At 41.3% G+C, this 25513-nt stretch overlaps 1 protein-coding gene across 1 annotated transcript in view; it reads left to right on the forward strand.

Annotated features, from left to right (window-relative positions):
* The first annotated feature begins 4280 nt into the window (after positions 1 to 4280).
* The window catches only part of EEFSEC (eukaryotic elongation factor, selenocysteine-tRNA specific), a 322469-nt gene continuing 301236 nt past the window's right edge, over positions 4281 to 25513 (forward strand). Inside the window, 1 exon segment of the mRNA XM_051983319.1 lies at positions 4281 to 5133. Coding sequence (XP_051839279.1) covers positions 4839 to 5133 — 295 coding nt within the window. The 5' untranslated portion in view covers positions 4281 to 4838.

Genomic DNA, 25513 nt, shown 5'->3' on the forward strand with positions numbered 1-25513 from the left:
TCTCCAGGTTAGAGTTTAAAGTTCTTCATGATTTGCTTTTGCCTTTTAGGACATTTCTTATTATTCTTGTCTATATGTTTTATTTCTTGTGATTTTTTTTTTTTTTTTTTTGCCACACTTGACATGGGATCTCCCACTTCTACCTCTGCATGGGTAGGCAGTTCTTGGGATGTGCTTTCATCATCTGGGCCTCTAAGAATCCTTTTCTCCACTTGTAAGAAGTCATTTCTCCTTCTTCTTGTTAATATTTTTGTTCTATCCCTTCTCCAATTAACTTAATTTATCTAGTTACATGCAATTTTTCCCAGTAGAAAATTAACTTCTTGTGGGAAGGCACTTTCTTTTGTATTCCCAGAGCTTAGAACTCAATCATGCACACAGTGGATTCTTAATAAATATTTATTGAACTGAACCGCAGGTAACTAGAGTATAATTATTACATCAGAACATCAGAGTTGGGAAACAAAATATGGGGTAAGATCTAAGTCATTATCCATTAATCTCCCCACACTCTATAGTCTAATCAAAGTGGACTTCTCTGTGTTTCTCCTTCATTGCACTCTATTTTCCATCTTGGATTTGCACTGGCCATTCTCTGTGGTGAAATACACTTCCTTTTCATCCTACTAAGTAAATATCTCATTTTCTTCAAGAGGAAGCTCAAGTAATTGCTAGTGTCCTCCTTCACTAAGTTGCCTTGTTCTGTAGATTGTGCAGTGGGCAGTGCACTGGATTGGCGTTATTAAGACTCTAGTTCAAATTTTGTCTTAGATTGTATAACCCTGAGTTTAACTTCTGTCTATCTCAGTTTTCTCATATGTCGAATGAGGATAATAATAGCACTTACCTCATAGGATTGTTACAACTTCTCTACCAACAGTTTTGATGACAAATGTTTAATTGCTTGGGAGAATAAGATCACCATGATGAAATGAGATGATATTTGTAAAAACTTTGTAATTTTAAAAAGTATTTGTAAATTCTTTTGTTGTTGTTCAGTTGTTGGTCTTGTCCATTTCTTCATGTCCCCATTCAGGGTTTTCTTGGCTAAGATACTGGAATAGTTTGCCATTTTCTTCTGCTCATTTTTACAGATTAGAAAACTGAGGTAAACAAGATTAAGTGACTTGCTCAGGATCACACAGCTAGTAAGCTAGTAAGCTAAATTTGAACTCAGATCTTCCTGATTCCAGTTTGCCAGGAATGTAGCTCCTTGGATTCTGGACCCTCTCCCCAAGTCTCTGACTAAGTTGGTTATTGTGCTTAGTCTTCAAAGTTTGTTCCCCAATTAGTGAAGAGAGAGGACTGTTTCTTCTTTCTCCTTGTATCTTCAATATCTAATAAAGCCTAGCAAATGAATGCTTATTGCTTGCTTAATTAGTACAGCTTGCTATATAGGATCACTTCAATAGCTGACAGTTACAATTGCTATGTGTATTCTACCACCAAAGGACTAGGGCTATTTCTTTTTTTAAACATCTTTGTACTTTCAGTGCCTAACACAGTTAGATGGCTCAACATTTTTGAGTAGGAAGGGTCCTCTTTAGGGTTATCTTATCCAACCCTCATTTTACAAATGAGGCTTAATAAAGGAAATGACTTATCTAATGCTACCTATGTGTAGCAGTGACAGAGGTGGGATTTGAAATAATGTCCTTTTAACTGCAAATTTAGTGTCCTTTCTAATGCACTACATAGCCTGTTCTGCCCAGACATTAGTTAAGAATAAACTCTTTGAGATCAGTCACTGTTTCTGATTTGTCTTTGTATATTTTTAAATTAAATTTTTATTTTATTTTCAAACAAAGATCAGACTTTACTTCCTCTCTTCCCTCCTTCCCCCAAACCCACATTATACACATATTTAATCAATCAGATCAAGTTTCTGCACTAGCTGTATCCTCAAAAATATTTGTCTTATTCTGAACTCTGAATCTTTCACTTTTCTACCAGGAGATGAGTAGCAGCATGTTTCATCATTAGTCCTCTGGCATCCTAGTTGGTCATTAATAGTACTCCATTATATTGATGCACCATAACTTGTTCATCCATCCCCTAATTTGTGGATACCTCCCCACATTCCCATTCTCAAAGAGCTAAAAATAGTTTTGTACATCCTTAGAATCTGTTTTGTTTGAGACTAATTCTTTCTTTAGTCAACTTTCCTTTATTTCTCCTCCTTTGTTCTTCTTCCCCTCTCCTATTACATTGTTGCATTAAATTCATTTCTGTATCCAATTGGATGAGAATGTATTTTTTTTTTTCTTTTCACCAGTCCACATGAGTGTAGATCAAATGTGAGTTGAGTCCCTCTACTCCCTTCTCTTTGTGTTTACTTCCGTACCTTCATTAAGTGAGATCATTTCCCCTAACCTTCTTTTCCCTTTTTCCCCAGTGTATTTATATTCTTCTTTCTTTCCATTCTTTCCTTAAGATCATCAAGACATAAAAGAACCTTTCCCAGACTTTGTCTTATTGGATTCCCTCTGTGAATCCTGATAATGATAGAGCTCAGATAGAGCATATATCATTTCCCAAGATTTGATTTGATTTTTGGTACCATGTTTAAATAGCTTTTATTCTCTAGGACAAGACTTTCATTTCCACTTGTTTACAGAAATGATAATATATAATATTCAATTCTCTCCCTCTGTACACATTTAACTATTCAAAACTCCCAGATTTACATAGTAGTTTAAATGTTACTTTTAAATGATTACTGCCTTGGCTAAATATTTGAGTCCTTTAATTTTTGAAAAACTTTGAAAGTTTCTTCCTTTTTACTTCCACTTTGCCCTCTAGTTCTAAGAGACCTGAACCTCTTGAAATATATCTAGCCTCCTTTTTTTTTGTTTGTTTGCCTATCCTTCCCGCCTATTTTCTGATTTTAGATTTGATGTTATAGTTAAGTCCTAGGTACTTCTGAAGGGACTGGTCCTGTTATTCCTTTCTTGAGGTTGTAAATTCCAGAATTCCAGAATTTTAGAGACAGATTGTGTCTCTGCAAACTGAATGTGCTTCCTAAATGGTATGCTACAGGGCAAAGTCTGATATCTGCAAATTCCTAACCTGGGATTAGATTTGAATAATAGATACTATGGGCTCTAGTCCTTATCAGCCAGTTGGAAAGCTGTTTTCTTAGATTGGCAGAATGGTAGGGTCCCTTTTGGTCTGGGATTCTTGTAATGGTTATTCTTCTGCAGGCTGGGCTAGACATTGAAAGGAGATCCTACTTTGTGCCCAAGATCTGAGCACGCAATTTGCTGATGGCTTCTGAATTTCTTCCTTTGATGTACTTCAACCAGGGCCTTCCATTCTGGGAATCCACTGTGGTGCCCCTTTTCACTCCCCTTAGGATCTTGGCCACAAGACTGGATAAAAGGAGACAGTTTGCCAATTTACCTCAGTATGGTTCTGGTGGTGGAGGGTGTGTGTCCCTTTTTGTATCGGGCCCTCCTTCTGTCCCAGCTCATAATCTCTCTCAGGGTGCAGGATACTCCTAGTCCTGATTCTTAGTGTCCGAAGATCTACCTGCCCTGTCTCCTTATGCTGAAATGGGCTCAACAAAGGACTTATTGTGTCTTTTTCTGGATTTCCCATCAGGATTCTATCCTAGGCCTGTTAAGAGGAGGTTATGGAGAGCAGTTCCACTGCTTCCATCACTCTAAAGTCTTGACTTTATCTCCTTGTTTTTGCATTCTTAAACTCTGGCACAGGGATTAATACAGAATGGGCACTCAATAAATGCCTGTTGAGTTTCCTGGATTTGGGGATATTTCTGGCACTCGCTCTCCTCGTCTGTACAGCAAAGCAGGGGGCTTTATTAGATATTGAAGATACAAGATACATTCTCATCCAATTGGATACAGAAATGAATTTAATGCAACAATGTAATAGGAGAGGTTACTCCCTTTTAGTCAGTTGACTAACAAGCATTTATTAAGCACCTACTACATGCCAGGCCCAGGGCTAAGCACTGAGAATATAAGAAAAGATGGAGACTGAATAATCCCTGCTCTGAAGAAGCTCACAGCCTAAAGGGGGGAGACAAGAGGGAAAAAAAAAAAAAACATATACTGAAATATACACACATATATGGGATAGGCATGTATATGTATATTATGAAAATATAATCTATAATACAGCATGTGAAAACACATTGATAATATATTCTAAGAACAATACATTGTTACATCCCCATTAATTACATAAGATATACTTTAAGACCTAGCACAATTAATATTTTATCATACGACACATCACACACACACACACACACACACACACACACACACACAGAGGATCAATTGTAGGTAACCCCCAGCAGCAAGGACTCCAGAAGGGTCCTTGAGGGGACTGAGGTGCCTTGGAAGCGCGCTCCGGGAAGTCGGTCAGCTTCCGTCCAGATCAGTTTCCTCACCTATAAGATGGGGATAACACCCTTCCCCCGTCGTAATATTCGGCTAACATAAGGGATATTTGGCAAGACGCCTATGTTTTGCATTATCGCGGTTCCGTATGAGGTAATATACCGCTCGGCAACAGAGTAGTCGGAGTCCTCGCACGCCTTACAGTGGAGCACAAACCAACGTGAGGTGCCATTACGCAAGCTGCCGGGCCTCCATCAGTCCTTGAATTCCCGTGGCCGCTCGGCGCGGCTGGAGGCCGGAGCCCTCCGCGAGCGGGCCCCGTCCTAGCCGGGCCCGGGTGCGCGCTCTGTCCCGCCGGCTTCCAGGGCGGGGCGGAGGCAGGGGCGGAACGGACGTGCCCGGGCCGCGCTGCCGCGGGGCCGCTTTACGGGTGGGACCAGGTGGTCTCCCGGGCAGCGGGGCAGCGCCATGGCCGGACAGCGGGTGAACGTGAACGTGGGCGTCCTGGGCCACATCGACAGCGGCAAGACGGCGCTGGCGCGGGCGCTGAGCACCACGGCCTCCACGGCCGCCTTCGACAAGCAGCCGCAGAGTCGCGAGCGCGGCATCACGCTGGATCTGGGCTTCTCGTGCTTCTCGGTGCCGCTGCCGGCGCGCCTGCGCCCGGGGTCGGAGCCCGACTCCGAGCCCCGACCCGGGCAGCTGCAGTTCACGCTGGTCGACTGCCCCGGGCACGCCTCCCTCATCCGCACCATCATCGGCGGTAAGACGTGAGAGGGCGAGGGTGAGGGCGGCGCGGGGTGGGCGGAGGGGGCGTCCCGGAGGCAGCGCTCGACCCTTGAGACCATAGTTCCTCCCATTTCACAGAAGAGAAAATGGAGGCCGGCGGAAGGGACTCGTCCAGGAAGGCTCAGCTCTGGGAGCGTGCGAGGCTGGATTCGAACTCCGGTCTCCCCAGGGGTTGATGCAACAACTCCGCTCTCTGGGCCCATTCCCCCTTCGCGCATTATTGGTAGTTTTCTAGGTCGTTCTGATCCAGAACCATGGACAACCATGGGGTTGTCTTGGCAAAGACAGGGGAGGGGTTTTTGATTTCCTCCTCTAACCCATTTTATAGATGAGGAAACTGAGGCAGTCAGTGCGAAGAAACGTTCAGGGTCACACAGCTGGTATTTAAATTCTGGTCTTCCTGATGCTAGGTCTGGGCGGACTCCCCTTGGGGACAGCTAGCTGTCCCAGCAACATGAGAGGTGACGTAGCGTGTCATTAGCGACATACAACATGCAAGGTGGACCGGCACAACGTGAACGTTACACATGTAATGTAGTGACATAATGTGACACGATGAAACATGGAGTGGTGTGACAAGGGACAACATGCCATGTGGGATGGCATGAAACAGTAACTCATGTAACAGTGACACACAACATGCTACGTGGTAACATACAACGTATGTTAGTGATACACAGCAGGCTACACAGTAACAATATTGTGGGGTGACATGGCGTGTAGTAATACACAAGGTACTGTGACAACACAGAGTGACCCACAAGCCATGTGGTAACACAACATACAATGTAGCGACACACACCAGGCTACACAGTAACAATATTGTGGGGTGACATGGCATGTAGTAATACACAAGGTAATGTGACAACACAGAGTGACCCACAAGCCATGTGGTAACACAACATACAATGTAGCGACACACATCAGGCTACACAGTAACAATATTGTGGGGTGACATGGCACGTAGTAATACACAAGGTACTGTGACAACACAGAGTGACCCACAAGCCATGTAGTAACACAACATACAATGTAGCGACACACACCAGGCTACACAGGTGACATGGCACGTAGTAATACACAAGGTAATGTGACAACACGTGGTGACACAATGCCATGTGGACACACACCACGGTGACATGACATGTGACACAGGTGGCATGGCATGACATGCAGCACACAACATGTAGTGCGCCCCCCTTCTCCCCCCTTAGGGGGTTTGCAGCCCCCACACCGCCTGATGCCAGAACCCCGCATGCCGTACCATGGAGCACAAGGCGCTGCGCCGTGAGGCCTGGGCACAGCTGCTTGTGCAGTAGAGCAGAGCCGTGGGGCACACACCGTGAGGTAGAGCATGCGGCACCATTGGCAGCATCCCAGCCCAGCGCACCCGTAACATAGCAGCCACAGCACGTGACAGCCGCCCCTCGCCAGCACGATGCACTTTGAGTCTTAAAGGCGTCTCTAGAAATGCCCACGGTGGCACTGTTGCTCCCCGGGGCCGCTGCTTCCCGTCCCAGGTTCCCAAGCTCAGAGTTTACCTGAGAGGCCTTTTTTCCATGGGTTCTGAGATGGAGCGCTCCCGGGTCCGAGGGGAAGATCCTCAGAGCGGCCCTTCGCCCCTCTCCGGAGCCAGTGCTCCTTGCCCCTCGACCTTCACAAGTCTATTTCTGGCACTCGCTCTCCTCGTCTGTACAGCAAAGCAGCGGGCGCCAGTGGCGCTGAAGTGTCGTCTCCAGAGAGAAACACACAGCGCCCCATTTCTCTCGGCCTTCGCGTTCTCGGGGGAGGAGGGGGCCCTTCGGCCACTGGCCTCATCCATCCCTTGGTGTCTGTAAGTCCCTGGGAGCCTCCTTGTAGCTTCAGAGGACCAGTGAGTGTTAAAGACGGCTGTGCTGGGTGCTATACCTAAGCCTTAGCTGCCCAGACCAAAGTGACTCAGTGGCTGCCCTCAGGGAGCGCCAGGCCGCTGGGAGGAGCCAGCGTCCTCATGGACCAGCAGTGCCCCTGTGTACGTACACACGTGATCTGTGATGTGTCTGACTCAGTGTGTGCCTGGAAATGAGCCATTTTCTTGAACCAGGAATGAAACTCTTGTACTTCAGAAGGTCTGTAAATGTTCGATGGCTGTATCCAAAGTCGGCTGTTATTACTGTGTTGTGTATGAATGACTCTGTGACTCCAGATTGGGTTTTTCTTGGCAGAGATGCAGGAGTGATTTGCCATTTCCTTTTCTAGCTCCTTTTACAAATGAAGAACTGAGGCAGTCAGTGTTAGGTGACATGCTCAGGGAAAGCATATCAGGCTGAATGTGAACTTGAGCTGAGAAGACTCCAGGCCCGCTCTCTATCCACTGAGTCCCTTCTAAAGCTTTGTTGTAGTTCAGTTGCTTCATTTGCAACCAGTTCTTCATGACCCAGCTCATTTTACAGAGGAGGAAACTGAGGTAAAGAGGGTTAAGTGACCTGCCCAGAGTCACCCAGCCAGTAGGTGTCTGAGGCCAGATGTGAACTCAGCAAGAGGAGTTCATGTTCCTGCAGGCCTGGCACTTTATCCATTGCACCACCTCGATGTCCCCGCTACTGTCAGAGCTCATTCTGTACAATCTCCTTGTTTAGCTTGAAGAAAATTGGGTGCTCAAGACAAGGTCTTAATTAAACTCTGGATGAGCTGGGAATTCAGCTTAATGTGTGGTAAGCTGTTTTCCACACTGGTTTGGAATAAGGCTTCTTGGGGGACCCAGGCTGGTTAGAGCTGAATTGCATGAGGAGGGTGGAGTGTTGGGTTAATCCGCTGTCTGGAGGGGCAAGAATGAACTAATGATTAACTGATTAATGGTGTATATTCTGCACATGTAACATGGCAGAAGAAGAGATCAGCCTGAAATAGGTTTAGTCTTGGAAAGCTTTTCAGAAGAGGGAAGAGTGGTCTCTGATGAAGTGATAGCTTCACAATAGCAAGAACTTAGCAGTGGCTTGGAGAGAAGCAGTAGCCAATTCTTCACTCTCTGAACTTACTTGGTGGTTCAGTTCTTTTTCAGTTGTGTTTAACTTTGTGACTCTATCTGGGGTTGTTTTGGGGGAGATACTGCGGGGGTTTGCCATTTTTTCCTCCACCTCATTTTGTAGATGAGGAAACTGAGGCAAAGAGAGTGAAGGGTTAGTCACAAAGCCCTTAAGTGAACTCAGGAAGATGGGTTTTCCTGAATCCAGGCCTGGTGCTCTGTCCATGGCACCACCTAGCTAGAGCTCATTCTAATTATGATGAAAGTCAACCTAAGAAGGAGATTTTCCAAGACCTGACTGGCCCATTGATTCCAACTACTATTTCTTGCCACCAGAGATGTATTTGTATATTTTACTATGAAATCTCTCTTAAATCTACCATGGTATTCACATTGAACCTGCGTAATTCAGGCCCACGTCATCCCCTTCGTGGGCCGATGTTATAATTTCCTGATCAGACTCCTCTGATATCCCTTGGGGAGCTGCAGTGACGTCAGGGCAGCCCCTCCATGCCCCAACTACTCCCTCCATCATCTGGTTGACAAACTGTCCGTGTGGTTGCTAGTTCTAGTTAGGTTCTTAGCTCTACATTGGGCACATTGCATTAGCTTTGTGAGAATTGGCTGGCCCTCTAACCCTTCTGCAGAGTTTCTTCATTTGGGGAAGGGGTAGAATACTTGGAACAGCCTTGTGAAGAAATTTGTTGAATGAAAATACCATTCAAGCACTAGCTATCATTATTTAGTTTCCTAAATAAATACAAACTATCTTTTTGGTATTTAAAGGCTCTTCACAATTGGGCTTCTACCGCCATTTCCAGCCTTCCCTCCTATCATTTCCTTTCAGGTTCCTGATTTCTAGTCAGGCTGAGCTTCTTGCCATTTCTTTTCTTTTTTTCCTTTTTAAAATTTCTAGCCTCCTTCCAAGCATGTCTTTGCTTTCCTACAGATCTGGAATGGATTCACTTTAATAAACATTTACTAAAGCCCCTGGTGGGGACGACAGTGTTTGACATGTATAAAATGCTTTCAACTTTGCAGAGCACTTTACAAATATCTGTGATGTCTTTGGCAAATCATTCTGCCTCCCTGAGCCTCAGTTTTTCCCTCTGTAATTGCACGAGAGGCCACCAAGGGCCCTTCAGACTCTAGAATTTTCATCCCATGATCTTACTTTCCATTTGTCCTTTATACTGGCTCCGTGAGGTCGGCAGCATGGATGTCATCACCCCTGTTTTTAACAGATAAGAAAAACTTCAGAGACATTAAGTGAGTTGCCAGTGATCAGTCACACAGATAGTCACCATTGGCAGCAGGAGGCCAGCCCAGGTCTCTGCTATTTGCAGGTTGCATCGAAAGCACAGTGCTAGGCTCTGAGGAATCAACAAAGCTCAGATAAATCTTGGCCTGATTCTTGTAAAGCTTTTAGTATGGCAGGGGATTCGACATATACAGATGATTCTAGTGCAAAAAACATTCTCCCCTAATATCTTTCTGTTGAAATCTCCTTCAAGGAGCAAGGGATTAAGGACTTATATAGAACCTACTATGTGAGGCACTGTGCTTTCACAAATGTCTCTTTTGATCCTCACAACACTCCTGCCCAATGAATATGAATATTGTCCCATTTTATAGTTTAGGAAACCGCCCAGGGTCATCCACCTGGTTGGTAAGGCAGGATTTGAACTCAGATCTTCCTGACCTCCAGGTCCAGTGTCACCATTTCCTTGCCAGTTGCCTCTGACCTTCAAGGCCCACCTTGACTGCTAACTCCTCCATGAAGTCTGCCTTGATCCTTTCAATGATATCGCCCTCCTTGGAGCTCTCTCTGACTCCTCCTATGCTAACTCACATTTTAGTTATTTGTGTTTGTGTCTTCCCCTTTTCTATTAGCTTGTCATCTCCCTTTTATATCTTTCACTCTTTGTGAAAGGCAGGATATAGCATTGTATTAGTATTGAACAGCAATGAATTCTTCCTACTGCCTAACTTTTCTGGTTTCAGTTTTCTCTTGATGTTTTTTTCTTGATTTTGCTTCTCTATGATGCTATGCCATGAGAGACTTCCTATTCAGATTAGGTTTTAAAATGTCATCTTCTTGAACTGCCATTGCTGCACTCAGCCCCTCCTCTCTGCTCTTCCTAAGTAGATTAATTTTCTATCTTCCTTTTGAGAGAATTATTGAAAAGCTGAAAATTCCCTTTATGCATTTTAGTTATCCACAGCATTGGAGGAATTTTGAGAGAATATAGGAAGATGAAATGTCCCAGCAATCCCAAACCTCACTGGAAATATTAACTTCTTAAAATGTTAAACTTTGAAAAGAATGGTAAAAGCTTGAATTTGAGCACAGAATCTTGCAGAGGGAATAAGGACCATCATTTCTCTTGTCACCATCTCACATCACCATCTGGCCTGTACTTTGGACACAGAATCATGCTTCTTGCCCTGTCCTCAGTAGGATGTGGACTGAAATCCTACTGACTTAGTCATATTTTCTTCTCAGATCTAGAGGGAAGAGAGTCTTCCCTTCACAAGTTATGGCCTCTCTGAACCTGAACGGCTGTTTAAGAACTGAATCTATGCATCTCTCAAGCTTTCATCCAACATCAACTTCCTTTAGAAGCTTTTACCCCAAGGTCCATGAACTTGCTTTTAAAAATGCTTTGATAATTGTATTTCAATGCAAGATTTTATTTTATGCATTTGAAAAGATTATTTTGAGAAAGAATTCATTGGCTTCCACATTGTCCAAGGGAGCTAGGACACAAAAAAGTTAAAAACCTCAACTTATGAGTGATTTTTCTATTGAACCTCATGATATGATAACACTTCATATACTATCTCAGATATTGTGTAACTCACCCCACCCAGCCCTTCCAACAACATGGTTTGTTTTTCATCTCTCTGAGGTAGTCTTGTGGCCAAGATCCTGAGTGGATTGAAAAGGGGCACCACAGTGGATTCCCAGCATGGAAGGCCCTAGTTGAAATACATCAAAGGCCTCTCTGAAGCAGGCAGGGCTAAGTGACTTGCCCAGGGTCACATGGCTAGTAAGTGTTGATTGCCCAAGGCCTCATTTGGATTTCAGGTGCTCTTATCTACTGAGTCAAAATAGCTGCCCAACAGCATGGGCTTGATCCAGATTTTTATTTGATTCATTTTAGCGTATAAATCTTTAAAGACTGAAGCCTTAGAAAGATTCTTTAATGAATGATCTAAACACTCAGGGGTGTGAGATTTAGAGTAATCCTAATCTGACTCCAGCTGGGAAGAAAAGGTCTAAAACTGTTATCTTGGCCTGGAAATTGACAGTATTTTTTTTTGTGCTGCTGGGTTAAACAGCTTATTGTCTTTGGGTCTTTTGTTCTTTTTTGTTAATAAATAGCATACCTGCTTGCTAACCAGGCTTTTCTCTCTCTTTGCCTCCTATTTTACTTTTCCCCTCTTTAAACCATTTTCTAAGCTTAATTCTGTCCCCCTCTGTGCTGGGCAGGAGCCCCCTAGCATGGTGGGAATAGATGAAATCCACAAAAAGATACAGTAGTCTCACTTTGTGGTCATCCTATGGAAAATATAAGTAAATATATCAAACATGCTAAATGATCTTGGGAGGGACACTGTTTTGCTTTTTCCACATACTGAAACCTTTTATATCAAGATTAAAAAAGTACCTGTCCAATTGATAAGGTCTAGATTTAGGGAGCCAAAATGAGATTAGGGTTTCTGGGAGTCAGGGAGTCTAGTGACAGGTTCGGGATTCAGGGAACCAAATGAAGAGGTTTGGCTCCCCTGCACTCCCTTGGGATTCTGCACAAGGATAGGGAGTTTTGGGGATTCCCTTATGGCGGGGCAGAGATTCTCTATAAAGGAATTTACAGACCCCAAAACCTAGATTAATAAAAGAGGTTTATTATAGGAATTGGGAGGTAAGGTTAGAAATCCTGACAGAGAGTCATAAAGTCGCGTTAGGGAAATAGGTGAGGGTAAAGAGAGGATAACACTGAAAAAGAACATTATTCAGCAAGGCAGATCTATGGAAAATGGAGTTTTGCACTTAAAATGCAGTTCTCAGTGGACAGAAAGTCCTGGCAGCAAAGGGAGCTGCCAAGGTCCATCTGCAAAAGACTTTAGTTGATGGAAGCTATTATATTGAGTGTCTTTATGGGGGCTGGGACAGCCTGAGCAGAGCAGGAGAGACCCAGTGGGACCTGGGACAGCCCAAGTTGGCTTATCACCTTGGGCTGGAATTTGAATTCAATGAGTTTCTTTCTAGATAACAGAATGGAACTGTATGTACCTCGGGCAGGGTCCCTCAGTGAGGCAGAGTTGAAGGAGATTTTCTTCTTTAAGGATTTTTAGAGTTTCAGGGTCCCTTCTTCACAATCAGAGTTTTCTTATCTTGGAAGTCAGTTGTCTTCCAATCATCATGACTTCTTATGCAGAATCATGTTTAATTGAATTTTCATTTTATTCTTCAAACAGTGCAGTTTTATTCCTTTCCTTGTCTCAGGTAGTGCATAGTCTTAATTTCTTGGAGGCTTGCTGACAAAGATTTGTGGAGGAGAAGGAATGATAAAACTTTGAATGTCACTATAGAGCAACGGTTCAAAAGAACAGAAATCCCTAACACCAAAGATCTTCGAGGCTTCTGTTTTGTGTTGTAGTTAAATGTTTCTTTCGACAGTGATTAGTACAATAGTAAAAACTATGCTGCAGAGTGGTTCATTTAAAGATTATCCATCAAATACTCTTTTCATGAGAATTCAGGCCAGAAAATAATAAAAACATATTTGATATTCATTTATAGTACACATAGATAGGGAAATGCTTTTTAAAAATGGTGTCATAGAACTTTAAAGCTAGACTGGCCTCTAGTGATCTTAAAAGTCTGTTTCTCTAAGAAGAGGACACTGAGGCACTTCAAGGGCCAGAGATCTAACCAGCCACTTAGCTAGAAAATTGTAGATCTTTTAGCTCTCAGTCTTATCCTCTATAATCAGTACTCTTGGATTCTTCCCCTCCCTGAGATACATGCCCCTGGATTTCTATATGGGGTACACACGTACCTAATATTCTCATTCACGGGCACATATATGACTTACCTTAAGGATCTGCTCTCTTCAGAACGCAACTTTATAGTGAAATAGGACTTTAATTTCTTCTTGTTTCACTCACTACTAAATCTTATTACTTTCAATAGGAAGTATGTGTTTTTCTTTTTAAAATTAAAGTTTCATCACTTTATATAGTGCCATTCTTAGTTTCCTTAGAGTTGGGCTGCTTTTTGCTGTTGTCACTAGGTTCCAGAGCTGAGTTGTGTTTGCATGCATATAGCTCTTCCCTATATAGGGCAGTAGATGACCTTGCTATATTTTTTATGACATTTCCTGAACAGGACCTCATCGGAGATGAAACTCTACGTTTAAATTAATGCAGAATATCTGAGCAGAAACCAAAACAGAAGAAAAATGAAAGCAGGTAGTCATATTTCATTCTGTTTGGGTACATTTTTCTTCTCATGGGGCTTGCCCTTGAGAACAAAACATATCAAGTGTTAAATCAAAGAATTTTTTTAGAGTCATGCTATGAATAGAAAATAATGCAAAGATGTTTGCTGTTTTTTAATCTGGGTGTTTTGCTAGAAGGTTATAATGAAAGTCAGAAGAAAATCAGAAATAGCTTTTTAAACTATTATACTATTAATTACATAGACAAATTTTCATTTGAATACCAACTTTTCTGCTTTATCCCTTTTATCTTTTGGGATATACACCAGTCTTCAGCCTACTTTTGCACAGGCATTGAGAATTGTAGACAGTTCTTTCTTTAAGTAAATTCACATTGTGCAAATTCAACTTTAAAAAAATTCTGAAAGAAATCCACATTTTGCTCCTTCCTTCCCAACTCCACCTGTGCTAATTTTACTGTACAGTGTTGAGCTTTCTCTTTCCACTCCTGCTCTTTTTCTTGGTATAATGTGGCCTTCCAACCGCCTGGTTAGAGCAGCCGAACAGACACATAAGAAGCTGTTACTTCCACTACTGTCAAATAGAGCTTGGTGGGATAACTCTGACTCCTCTCCATCTGCTCCTTGTAGCCATCCCACTTATCTGACTCTGATCCCTCCCTGGCTAGTTCTAGCCTACGCTTATTCATCTTTTTGCTCTTGTTTCTCTCTCCCTGGCCCCCACATATCCTTGAGCCTTGTACTAGCCTCTTTCCTCCACTGGCATGTTTCCCTTCCTGTATCCCTCCCTCTTTCCCCACTTCCACCAAATTACAGGGAGGGCTGCAGAATGATCTACTTCCCTAAAATGAAAACTCTCTGTACCTGCATATTATCTTCTTCTTTTTACCTTCCTTTCTCCCTCCCAGTTTTCATCCATCTTGGGGTAGATTATCTCTAGTTATGAGTTTCTTTTCTACTAAGGTCTATGATTTAATTAAAACAGTGATATTTGTAACCAGTTCTGGCTTTTCTGTTCTTGATGTGTACAGAGTTGTGATGATGAGGTATAGTATTCATTTTTAGAGTCAAATGGGTGACTTGAATAGGTAGTAAAATCACTGCCTTGGTAAGGCAGGGTGTAGAACCTTGTTTTTCTATTTTGGATTTGGGTTTCTTAACTCCACCGTGTAGTCCCTAGAGGAAATTGCCACTTGAGGTGCTATAATTCTTACAAAATAGTTTCTGATACACCCTCTACTGATACAGGATTGATCTCTGTCCAGTCGTTGCTTTTGGGAAAAGAACAGAGGTTGATTTTTTTGTAAACAGTAGTGCCTGTTGTATGTTTAGCGGACTTGGGCATTTATTTGGCAGTGGAATTAGGGGCATAGGTTTGCATTCTGACTTTTTTTTTTCCAAGAGGAAATTATGAGCTTGTGATTTGATTATTGTAATTTTTTTGATGAGGCAATTGGGGTTAAATGACTTGCTGGAGTCATATAGCTGTGTCTGAGGTCTTAAGTGTCTGAGGTTAAATTTTAACTCAGTTCCTCTTGATATCAGGGCCAGTGCTCTATCCACTGTGCCTATCCACTGTGCCTATCCACTGTGCCATCTAGCTCCCCCAGACTTGTTATTTTAGGGAAAAGAAAACAAAACAAAATATGAATAATTTTGCATGAAATAATGAAAAGCAAAATGACTAGAACCAGGAGAATATTGTTTAGAGTAACAACAATATTGTTTTAAAAACAACTTTGAGCAACCTAGTCATTCTATTATAAACAAATACTCAAATTAGCCGTATAGGACCTAAGAAGAAAGATGCTATCTGCATCCAGAGAAAGAACTGACAAATAAAAGTATGGCTAGAATGATTTTACATATACACACATATTTTTATCTAATGATAGCCATATTTAGGGCAGGTTGGGAGAGAGGAAATAAAAAAAGGGAAAAAAGTTATATGATAACGACATTAAATATTTAAAAAGTATTCTCTGTAAGTTGTATATAATAGATTTGTGATTTTATGTAAAATCATCTTTTTAAAAAAATCGACTATTATAGAAATGTTTGTTTTATTTCATAACTTTACAATTAAATAGATGAAATAAAAAAGAGCTAGTTTTTATGACCCTACTCTCTCTATCGGTTTTTTTCCTGACTCTCCTCAGTCTATTTTGCCGGCCCATCATCTATATCGTGCCTTGTGTTTTTCTCTCATTACAGTTTGTGAGGTTTTCTTGGCAAAGATACTAGTGTGGTTTTCCATTTCCTTTTCTGGCTCCTTTTACCGATGAGAAATTGAGACACACAGGGTTAGGTGACTTGCCCAAGATTCCGACTTTGTTTCTTACTACTTGGGTGTCTTTGGACCAGTAATAGATGGCTGGATAGCAAAGTAAGTTGTGCTGGGTCTGGACTCAGTAGGCCTGAGCACACTCATGGGCTGTGTCCTAGGCACTCCCAGCTTCTTCATCTCTAAAATGGAGAAACTAGCAGCCATTTCTCTGTCGAGGATCAGTGAGCACACATAAAGGGCTTTGGAAACCCGAAGGTGTTACCCCAGTGCAGGCCCGTTACTTGTGTTAGTACCTGGGTAACCTGGACTGGGCGAGGTGGTCTCTGAGGCACTTCCAGCTCCCACACGGATAGCTTTCTTTGTGGCCCATGACCAGGGAGTTCCGGAAGGAGTTTGTGGACCTAATCAGCTCTCGGGTGCACCTTTAAAAGGCAGGAGAGCCTTCCTGGTAAGATCAAATGAAGGAAAAATCATTCATTAACTGCTCACTCTGTGCCTGCCATCAGAAGGACAGCACCTCCAGGAGGGAGCAGTTGCCACTCAGATGGAAAGGTCCCAAAGGCTTATTGAAGGTGCAAAGGCAAAAGCACATGTAAGCTGTGGGAGGAGGAAGGAAGAAAGGGATGAGGAGACTTGATTCTGAGGAGAGCTGGAAATGGGTGAAACATAGCTTAGCCCAGGAATCACTGGGAATAGCATAGCTGTCGGTCCTTTTTGTCCATTCCTGCTGTCCTTGGACTTTGAAACCGTACCTGTGTCATCAGGAAGCTGGGGCTGCTACTTCTGCTGACAGTTTCCATTGGCCTAATTTGTTTGCTTTTTTACTTGTCAATATCACTTTGCTGTGCCTTGGGATTAATAGCCTGGCGTTGCTTCAGTTATCTTTGTTGGATGGTGATGAGGGAGTATGTGTGGAATAGAACAGTTAATGGCTTGGCAGGAGAAAAAACAACCCTTTTTTTAATGGAGAACTTGACTTTACCTCTTTTCCTATCTCTTGGGTTATGATGATGATGTTTCTCGTGGTGCCTTCAGGAAGACTAAAGTAATTTCCTTTCCTAACCCACTTCCTGAGGATATTTATTTGGTGGCACACACAGGTGCTACCTAAAGATAAACCTAACATTTTCTTCTTAAAATTGTTACCTGAACTTTTAAAGTTGACTTAGACTGCCATGAGAGGTTGTTTTATCTCTTTCTATCAACTTCCTGAACCTTTAGAACAACTTTATTCCAGGGAACTTGGAATTACCTGAAATTTAGATGACATGCTCAAGGTCATATGAGCTGATATGACCTTCAGACATGTCCCTCCTCATCCCTTTTTAGAGAGAATTGATTCTCTTGTAGTCAGTATATCTGCATAAACTTAATGACCATCATTAGAGACTGGTGAAATAAGTCTGGAATTTTCTCTTATGTAGATGTTCAATTAATTCATTATTCCATATGATCCTCTTAGTGATTTCCCCGATTTTCCATAGTTAGTAAAAGAGTTAGGACTAAAATCCCATTCTTCTGAATTATAATCTAATTAGCTTTATGTTCCACTGTGCTGGAAATTTCAGCATATTCCTTATTCACCAAATCGACCCTGTGAACTCTGTGAGGATGAGCCAGGGTGACTTCAGGAAATAAATGGAAATTTGTCTTGGATGTTTGAGATAAGGCCAGAACATTTCTCTTCTACAGTTGTTAAGAAATAGTTTGGCCAGATATATTCTGTAAGCCAAGAATGAATTTTCTAATTTGGGCCATTAACCCAGAGAAAAAATAATTTTAGGATCTTAAAAAACACTTCACAGACCTAAAGCACTATATAAATTTGAATTGTTAGTATTATAAACTATCAAAGACTATGGAAAGATCCAAAGATTAGATGCTGATTGCCATGCCAATGTGAATATTGTCCTAGATTCTACCTTTACAACATCTGAATAAGTTACATTGAAGTGGGGGGTGTGCCTCAACATGAACAAGCTGACATTTCTATTACCTTATGTCTTTGTGATTAGAAATACTTGCCCAGTCAGGTAAAATTAAGTAAGCTACACTGGTTTCTGACCCTTATGCCCCACATTTTCCACCCCGGCTTTAGGCCTTGGTATGAGTTATCAGCTTTCTGGGATTTTGGTAAAATAACCATCAATTTCTTGAGAAATTCTAGACTGGGAGTCACCCTCCACCTTCAGCACACTTACCTCCAGCAAAGTCTTGAACTGCTCCAAACAGGGTTCAGCCTCAGGGGAAGCTTGCCTGCCGAGAGGTTAGACAAGTTAATCTTCCAATAGAAATTCAATCCTCAGATTTCATTTTAAGACCACTTTGCCGTAGCAAAGTAGTTTAACCAGTAGCAGATTTCTGACTCACTGATGGTTAATTTCATGCCCTCCAGAGGGTCAGCACACTAATACAGGAGTACATGGTGACCTCAGTGAAGCCCACCCCCCACACAGTCACTGCTTTTGTGTTGTTTTAGAGAACCTGTTTTTAAACATCCTTAATCAGATTGATTTTGAATTAGATGATTTTTCAAAGAACATTGGGAAGAAAAGATATAAAAATAAGTTCTTTTTAATCCCTTCCCCCCATTTTTTCCCCTTTGCTCTGTGAAGTTCAAAGGGCCATATTATATTGAAGGTTTTTAAAATTTTTTTGGCTGGGAATCTTCAGCTTGACCTTGGCTGTCTAAACCTGTTGGAGGAAATTTGAAGACACTTGTAGTTGAGTAATTCTTTTGCCTCTGTGAACCTTTAACCTTATGGCTTCAGAATCCTAGTTTCCTTGTCACCTTTGGTTGCTGATATTGCTTTCAAAGGGCATTGTCTCGTGTGTCTGTTTCCACTTTGCTACTGGAGGTCTTTTAAGTAAAGGCATTAATTCAGACCTGATACTGAGATAGGGCCAGAACTTTTGAACTTGTACAAGAGCTTCAGGATCAGGAAATGAGCATGACATAAGCCCGTTGCATTGATTACATTCAACATACATTTACTAAGGTCCTACTATATGCATAGCCCTAGAATTACAAAGATGAAAAACAATATGACCCCTGCTCTTAGAAAGCATTTCTTAAATTCCTACTATGTGCTAAGAGCTGAGGATACAAAGAAACTCCACAAAATACTATGCCAGCTCTCAAGACTTCACAATCTAATGGGAGAGACACGATAAAACAATTGTGGAAAAATAGATATATACAGGATACAGTTTCTGGGCAGTGGATAGAGTGCTGAACCTGGAATCAGGAAGACGTGAGTTCAAGTTCAGCCTCAGACACTTAACTAAGTGTGTGACTCTGGATAAATCACTTCACTCTGATTCAGTTTCCTCATATGTAAAATGAACTGGAGGAGAAAATGTATCTTTGCCAAGAAAACTCAGATGAGACCTCGAAGAGTCGAATGTGACTGAACATCAACAAAGTAGCCAATATGAGGTAATATGACTAAATGGGGGAAGAGAGGGAGGGAGGAGAAAACACTTTGACTTCCAACTCAGACCCTCATCTGAGCTGCCAAACCCCTTAAGAATATCAAGAATCTATCTGAACTCATTCCTAAAGGATTAACAAACCTGTAGCTGGAGGCTGGAGTCTGAGGTTAGACCTAGATTAATTAGATCAGAGAATCATCCACATAGAGATAATCCTTGAATCCATAGGAACTGATGAAGTCCCCGAGTAAAACAGTCTAGAGTAAGGAGCAAAGGGGATTCAGGTTGATCCCTAAGCAATACCTACAGTTACTGGTCTTGATCTGGTAAATGAAGCTGAGAAGAAGTGGTCAGACAGGGAGGGAGAAGTTGGGGAGAGCAGGGTCACGACAATCTGGAGAGAAGTCCACGTCAAAGACAAGAGGCTGCTTGAAAGAACCATGGCTGCGAAGAATTCAAGAAGGATAGGAAAGGATGGCAAATTAGAGATCATTGGTCATTTTGGAGAGAGGAGCTTTGGTTTAATGATGAGGTCAGAAGTCAGGCTTCAGGGAGTTAAGAAAGAAAAGGGAGGGGAAGCTTTGCTTATGGACAGCCTTCACGAGATTAGCTCCCAAAGGAAAAGAGATAGGCGGTAATAGCTGTTGGGGAAGGATGGATCAAGGGAGAGCCTTTTGGGCCCTGGAGAGAGAGTAGAAGTGTATTTACAGGTAGTAGGGAGGAAAGACTGAAAATAAGAGGGAGGGTGGGACGATAGAGAGAGGGAGCAATCTGATGGAGAAGATGGAATCTTTTTGCATGGAGAGCATTCTCCTTGGAGAAAAGGGTCCTCAGTCTGTGAAATAGTAGTGGAGGACATAGTGCCAGAAGACATCCTAGTGGTGCAAGATGAAGAGGAGGCAGCTCCTGGTGAATTTATTTTTTAGTGGAAAATGAGGCAAGGTTCTTAATTAAGGTTTTTTCACCTGAGAGGAATCAAGAAGAGAACTGGCAGAGCTGCTGTGCTGAGGGGGAATATGAGCTCACTTGGGAGATAGAAAATCTTTACCTTGCCATTTGGAGCCTACTTGAGATTATGTAGCCTACATGTTCAGTGAACTCAGACAGTCTAGTTTAGTGATTTTTTTTTCCAGCTTCATTCACAGCAGTTTGGGATTAGGAATGAAGCCAATAGATGCTGGGAATAATCCCAAACCAAAGCTTGGAGGAGCTAGATTGGCAGTATGATAAGAGAGCAAACTTAGGAGAAGAGGACAGTGACTGGTTCCTCAGGGGGTCAAAATGAAAAAGGGAGGAAAGTGTAGTTAATGCAGGAGGAATTGGAAATCCTAGTGAGGATAGAAACCAGGATTTGGAATTACAAGGCAGAGGGAGAAGCGGAATTTCTACAGATTGTGATCAGGTAAGGGAATTTCAGAGTTCATAAACATGGAAGTGGTATGTTTGTGGGTGATGGCCATCTCTCTGTGTAGCTGAGATGGGGAGAAGCAGGTCATATGAAATGAGCAGATTGAGCAACTGAGCAAATATGGGTGTTTGAGGGAGGGTCAGTATGTATGTTGGAGTCCCTCAGTCAGGGAAGATTGAACCAGGTGCTAAATTCATGAGGAAAGAATAGACCACAGTTCCACAATTTTGATTAAATGGGAGGTATATAGGTGAACCTCAAAGGATTAAAGACAACAGAGTGATGGTAGCAGAGGGAGAAGCTGGAAGTGGTGGGGGTGATGTAGTTTATATGCTCTACCTTGACCAGGGAATCAAAAGAATGAGTGAAAAATGCAACTAGTGCTAGAAAGGGATGTCAAGGAGGTCATCTGATGAGAAAGGAGCTGGAAAATGGAAAGAAAGAGACACAAAAAAAGCAAGTTTGGAACAGGCAAATATTCGAGAGAGCATATTGGAAGGTGTGGGTAACTTTAGAGTGAGACATTGAGGGGAGGGGGTTGGATTAAGGAAATAAAAATGAGGGATAGAGAATGGAGTTTGAAAGATATCAAGATCACTGGGATGGGGAGGTAGTGATCAGATAAGAGTTTGTTAATCCTTTAGGAATGAGTTCAGATAGATTCTTGATATTCTTAAGGGGTTTGGCAGCTCAGATGAGGGTCTGAGTTGGAAGTCAAAGTGTTTTCTCCTCCCTCCCTCTCTTTCCCCATTTAGTCACCTTCCAAGGAAAGAAACTAAGTAGGAGATGTGATGAAATGGCATTTCTCTTCTAGAGAAGAGGAAGAAGGACTTTGGAAGACAGAAGACTAGGCAAGAGACTTAGCACTTTAGAATGGTGTTTTCTCTCTTTATCCCAAAAGCAGGAGAATGGTGGGTTTCTCAAGAAACTGACAGTCATAAAAGCTGTTAAGGTAGCTTTATAAAACATGTTGTAAGAATGGCAAATGAGAAGTACAGTTAAATGTTTTAAGAAGTTTGGGATGATGTGGTCAGTGAATTTCTGAAGAAGGAAGTAGTACTTTGTAGTGGGTCTAAAAGGAAGCTGATGGATTCCAACAGAAGGAATGGTGGTGTGAATGTGAATGACCGCAGAGTCAAAAACATTCTGTGCAGTGATTAATTATTGTAGTGTAAATAAAGACAATACTAATTAGGAAGTAAACTCAGGCCAAATACATTGCATGATGTTCGTGCAAAAAAGTTGAAAGTTTACGTACGTCTTTCTACCCATCACAAACATGTTATTAGATGATTCTGTTTAAGTTTTTTAGAGATATATACTTTGTTAGGTGGTTCATTGGGAAGTGTATGTTGTCAAAATGTTTACATATAATATATGTACACATATATAATATCCATAAATGGGATATAATATATGTTTATATATACATACATACATAAATGTATACACATTATATATATAAATGTGGAGGTGAGAGAGGGTATAAGATAATAACAGTCAATAATTTAGTTTAGCTGTTGGTTAAAGAAGAGATGTCAAATGTATAGCACATAATATTCCTGACTCTATGGGAAATATTTAATAAAATGAATGTAAAAGACAATAAAATACAGATAATATTTTATTATATTTATATGCAGTCCATAGAGATTCTTATGTATGGTTTAGGGGCCCCTATTTCTATTGAAGTTTGACACCATTGGCTTAGAGTATATGAAAAGGAATATCATAGTGTAAAATCAAGTCAGAAGAGCTGGAGTTGGGTTGTGAGAGTTTTCAATTAATGAAAGGCCAAGGAATATATATTTTCCTATAGTAGGCAGCAGGAAGCCATTGAAGATTACAAGGATGTGAATTAGAAAGGTTATCTTGGTCATTGTTTAAGGAATAGTTTGTAAAGGAGAGACCTTGGAGGCAGGAAAGTCAGTCCAGGTAAGTAGACCTGGTAGAAAGGAGGGATGGAATGAGAGAGCTACCATAAATGTTCATGTGAGAAGGACTTAATAATTGCATGTGAGGATTTAGAAAGAGGGAAGAATCAAAGCTTGGGTACTCTGGGATAAGTAATTGGCATGATGGTGATATTAGAAGAAATAAGAAAGCAGAAATAAGGACATTGAGAGAAGTAAAGTGGTTTAAGGGAAGGAGGTTTTCCATGCTCATTTCAGTCCATTTATATTATTGGCTAGTTACCCAGTGAGTGATTTGAGGCTAAGACATAACTTTGAAGAAATAGACTCTGCACACCCAGATTATATCTCTATTCATAGGCTAGGAATGCCCTATGAATACAGCTTTGCAAGAGTTTGAGGCTCTTATGAAGTTGGAGGGTGTGCAGATCCCAATGAACCTAGGATTTCAGATAATTCTTGTTTTCTCTCTCTTTTTTTTTTTTTAAACTTTTTATTGACAGAACCCATGCCAGGGTAATTTTTTACAGCATTATCCCTTGCATTCACTTCTGTTCCGATTTTCCCCCTCCCTCCCTCCACCCTCTCCCCCAGATGGCAAGCAGTCCTTTACATGTTAAATAGGTTACAGTATATCCTAGATACAATATATGTGTGCAGAACCGAACAGTTCTCTTATTGCACAGGGAGAAATGAATTCAGAAGGTATAAATAACCCTGGGAAGAAAAACAAAAATGCAAACAGTTTAAATTCATTTCCCAATATTCTTTCTTTGGTGTAGCTGCTTCTATCCATCCTTGATCAATTGAAACTGAATTAGCTCGGATTTCAGATAATCCTAAAAAGAAAACACAACATAATGTAAGAGGCCTTGGGACTAGGGAACATATGCATAAATACAGTTGGCCAAGGAGCCTAAGAGGAGGTACTCCACTTGCTTTAAGGGGGACCCCAAATCTGATGAAATAATATCTGTAAATTATTTATTACAGTGCCTAGCACATAGTGGACACTGAAGAAGTTCTTGTTTGCTCACTCCTTGAAAAGCTCGGAGCCTTCTGGTCTGTTGGTCAAGTTGCTTGTCCCTTATCCCCTTTGTCTCTTTGGGCCCTTCCTCCTCCACATCTTTTACCTGCCGTGCTCTCTAACCAAATTGAAAATAGCTATGATTATGGTTTTGACAGAGGGAATCACAAAAGGTACCTGTGAGTGGAACATAGACTACATCAAATAAGAAAATATGAGCATATTTAGTTCAATTCAACAAGTGTTTTTAAAAAATCATGTACATTAAGTGCTTACCGTGTTTGTAGTTATAAACCATCATCATGAGGCCTTGGATAAAGTATGAATTTGCAAAGAACATTAAAAAAATTTTCAATTAACAAAAATCTATGTTCTCTTTCTTTACCCCCCTCACCAAAAGAAAAAGAAAATAAACAAAGACTTTATAACAAGCATGCATAGCAACGCCAAACTAATGACCATATTGATATTATAAAGAATATACTTTTAAATGGGAGATGACTTCTTACTGTACTCCATGAGAATGTCCTATGACAGATGTTACCAGTGCCATATAATCAAAGCACTGGTTTGATACATAGGATCACAGAATAGTGGGTTTAGACTGGCAAGAGCTCTAGAAGTCATTTAATTTAGTCCAATTAAACTGAGACACAGTAGTTAAGTGACTTGGAGAAAGTCACACAGATAGTAATTAGCAGAGCTGAATCTGAACCCAGCCTCTATGAGTTCAAATTCAGTGCTCTTTCCATTAAGCTTGCTTACCTGATCTCTGTTTTAAATTCAGGGCAGCCTCTCTTTTGTTTCCTGATTTTGGGTGACTTAAGTTCTCATAACCCAGTTTGCACTGCCCAAAGTTAGTACTGATAGAGAGTATTGAGATAGATTTAGGACTTCTTGGGTAAGATGGGAGAGGAGTACAATAATAGCTTGTATTATTTGCAGTAGCTAGTCATTTATTTATTCCACTGATATTTATTAAATAATCATTATGTGTAAGGGACAGTGTTTAGGCACTGAGCACACAAAGATAAAAACTGAAGTAGTTCCTATTTTTAATGTGTTTACATAAGGGGCTTGGGGTGGGGGGAGAGGTAACACACCCATATAAGTCTCTTAGTATGCCAGTGAATTTAACCAATGCTAATAATTCCCATTTCTGTAGCATGCCTTGGGTTTACAAAGCACTTGATGTATATTATGTTATTTGATCTTCATAATAATGCTGAGAGGTAGGGTAGGTATTACAAGGATCACATTACAGATGAGGAAAATAAGGGCCTGAGAAATGCAGGACCTTGTCCCAGAGCATACCGTTGGGAGTAGGGCTAGAGTTTGGATCCCCCTCCCTTAATTCTTCTCTGGTGCTTTTTTCATTAAAACCTGCTGTTTCCTAAGAAAGCGGTACTTCCCATGATAACAGTTTCTTACATTTATGTATCATTTGTATATTATCATTGTTATATCTTATTATATCATATCTTATAAGAGAGTAGGTGATATTATTTCTGTTTTTTTAGATGAATATTTAGACTTATCCAAGATTATGTGGTAAGTCAGTTGTGTAGCTAGGATTTAAAATTAGGTCTTTCTTTCTTTAAAAAAATATTTTATTGATATTTTGTTTATATTGTTTTTATCCTCAATCAGCCATTTAGAGAAAGCCTATCAGTGTGGCCCTCCAGTGTTCTTGCTATGAAACCATGTTATGTTATTTGGAAGGGTATCCTCTCTCTTGACTCCCATTATTCTGGAATGTCTGAATGTTAGGTGTGAAATTATTGCAGATATATGAATAATAGGACTAGTT

This window comes from Antechinus flavipes, chromosome 1 (genome assembly GCF_016432865.1).
Source record: "Antechinus flavipes isolate AdamAnt ecotype Samford, QLD, Australia chromosome 1, AdamAnt_v2, whole genome shotgun sequence".
In the NCBI taxonomy this organism is placed as follows: Eukaryota; Metazoa; Chordata; class Mammalia; order Dasyuromorphia; family Dasyuridae; genus Antechinus; species Antechinus flavipes.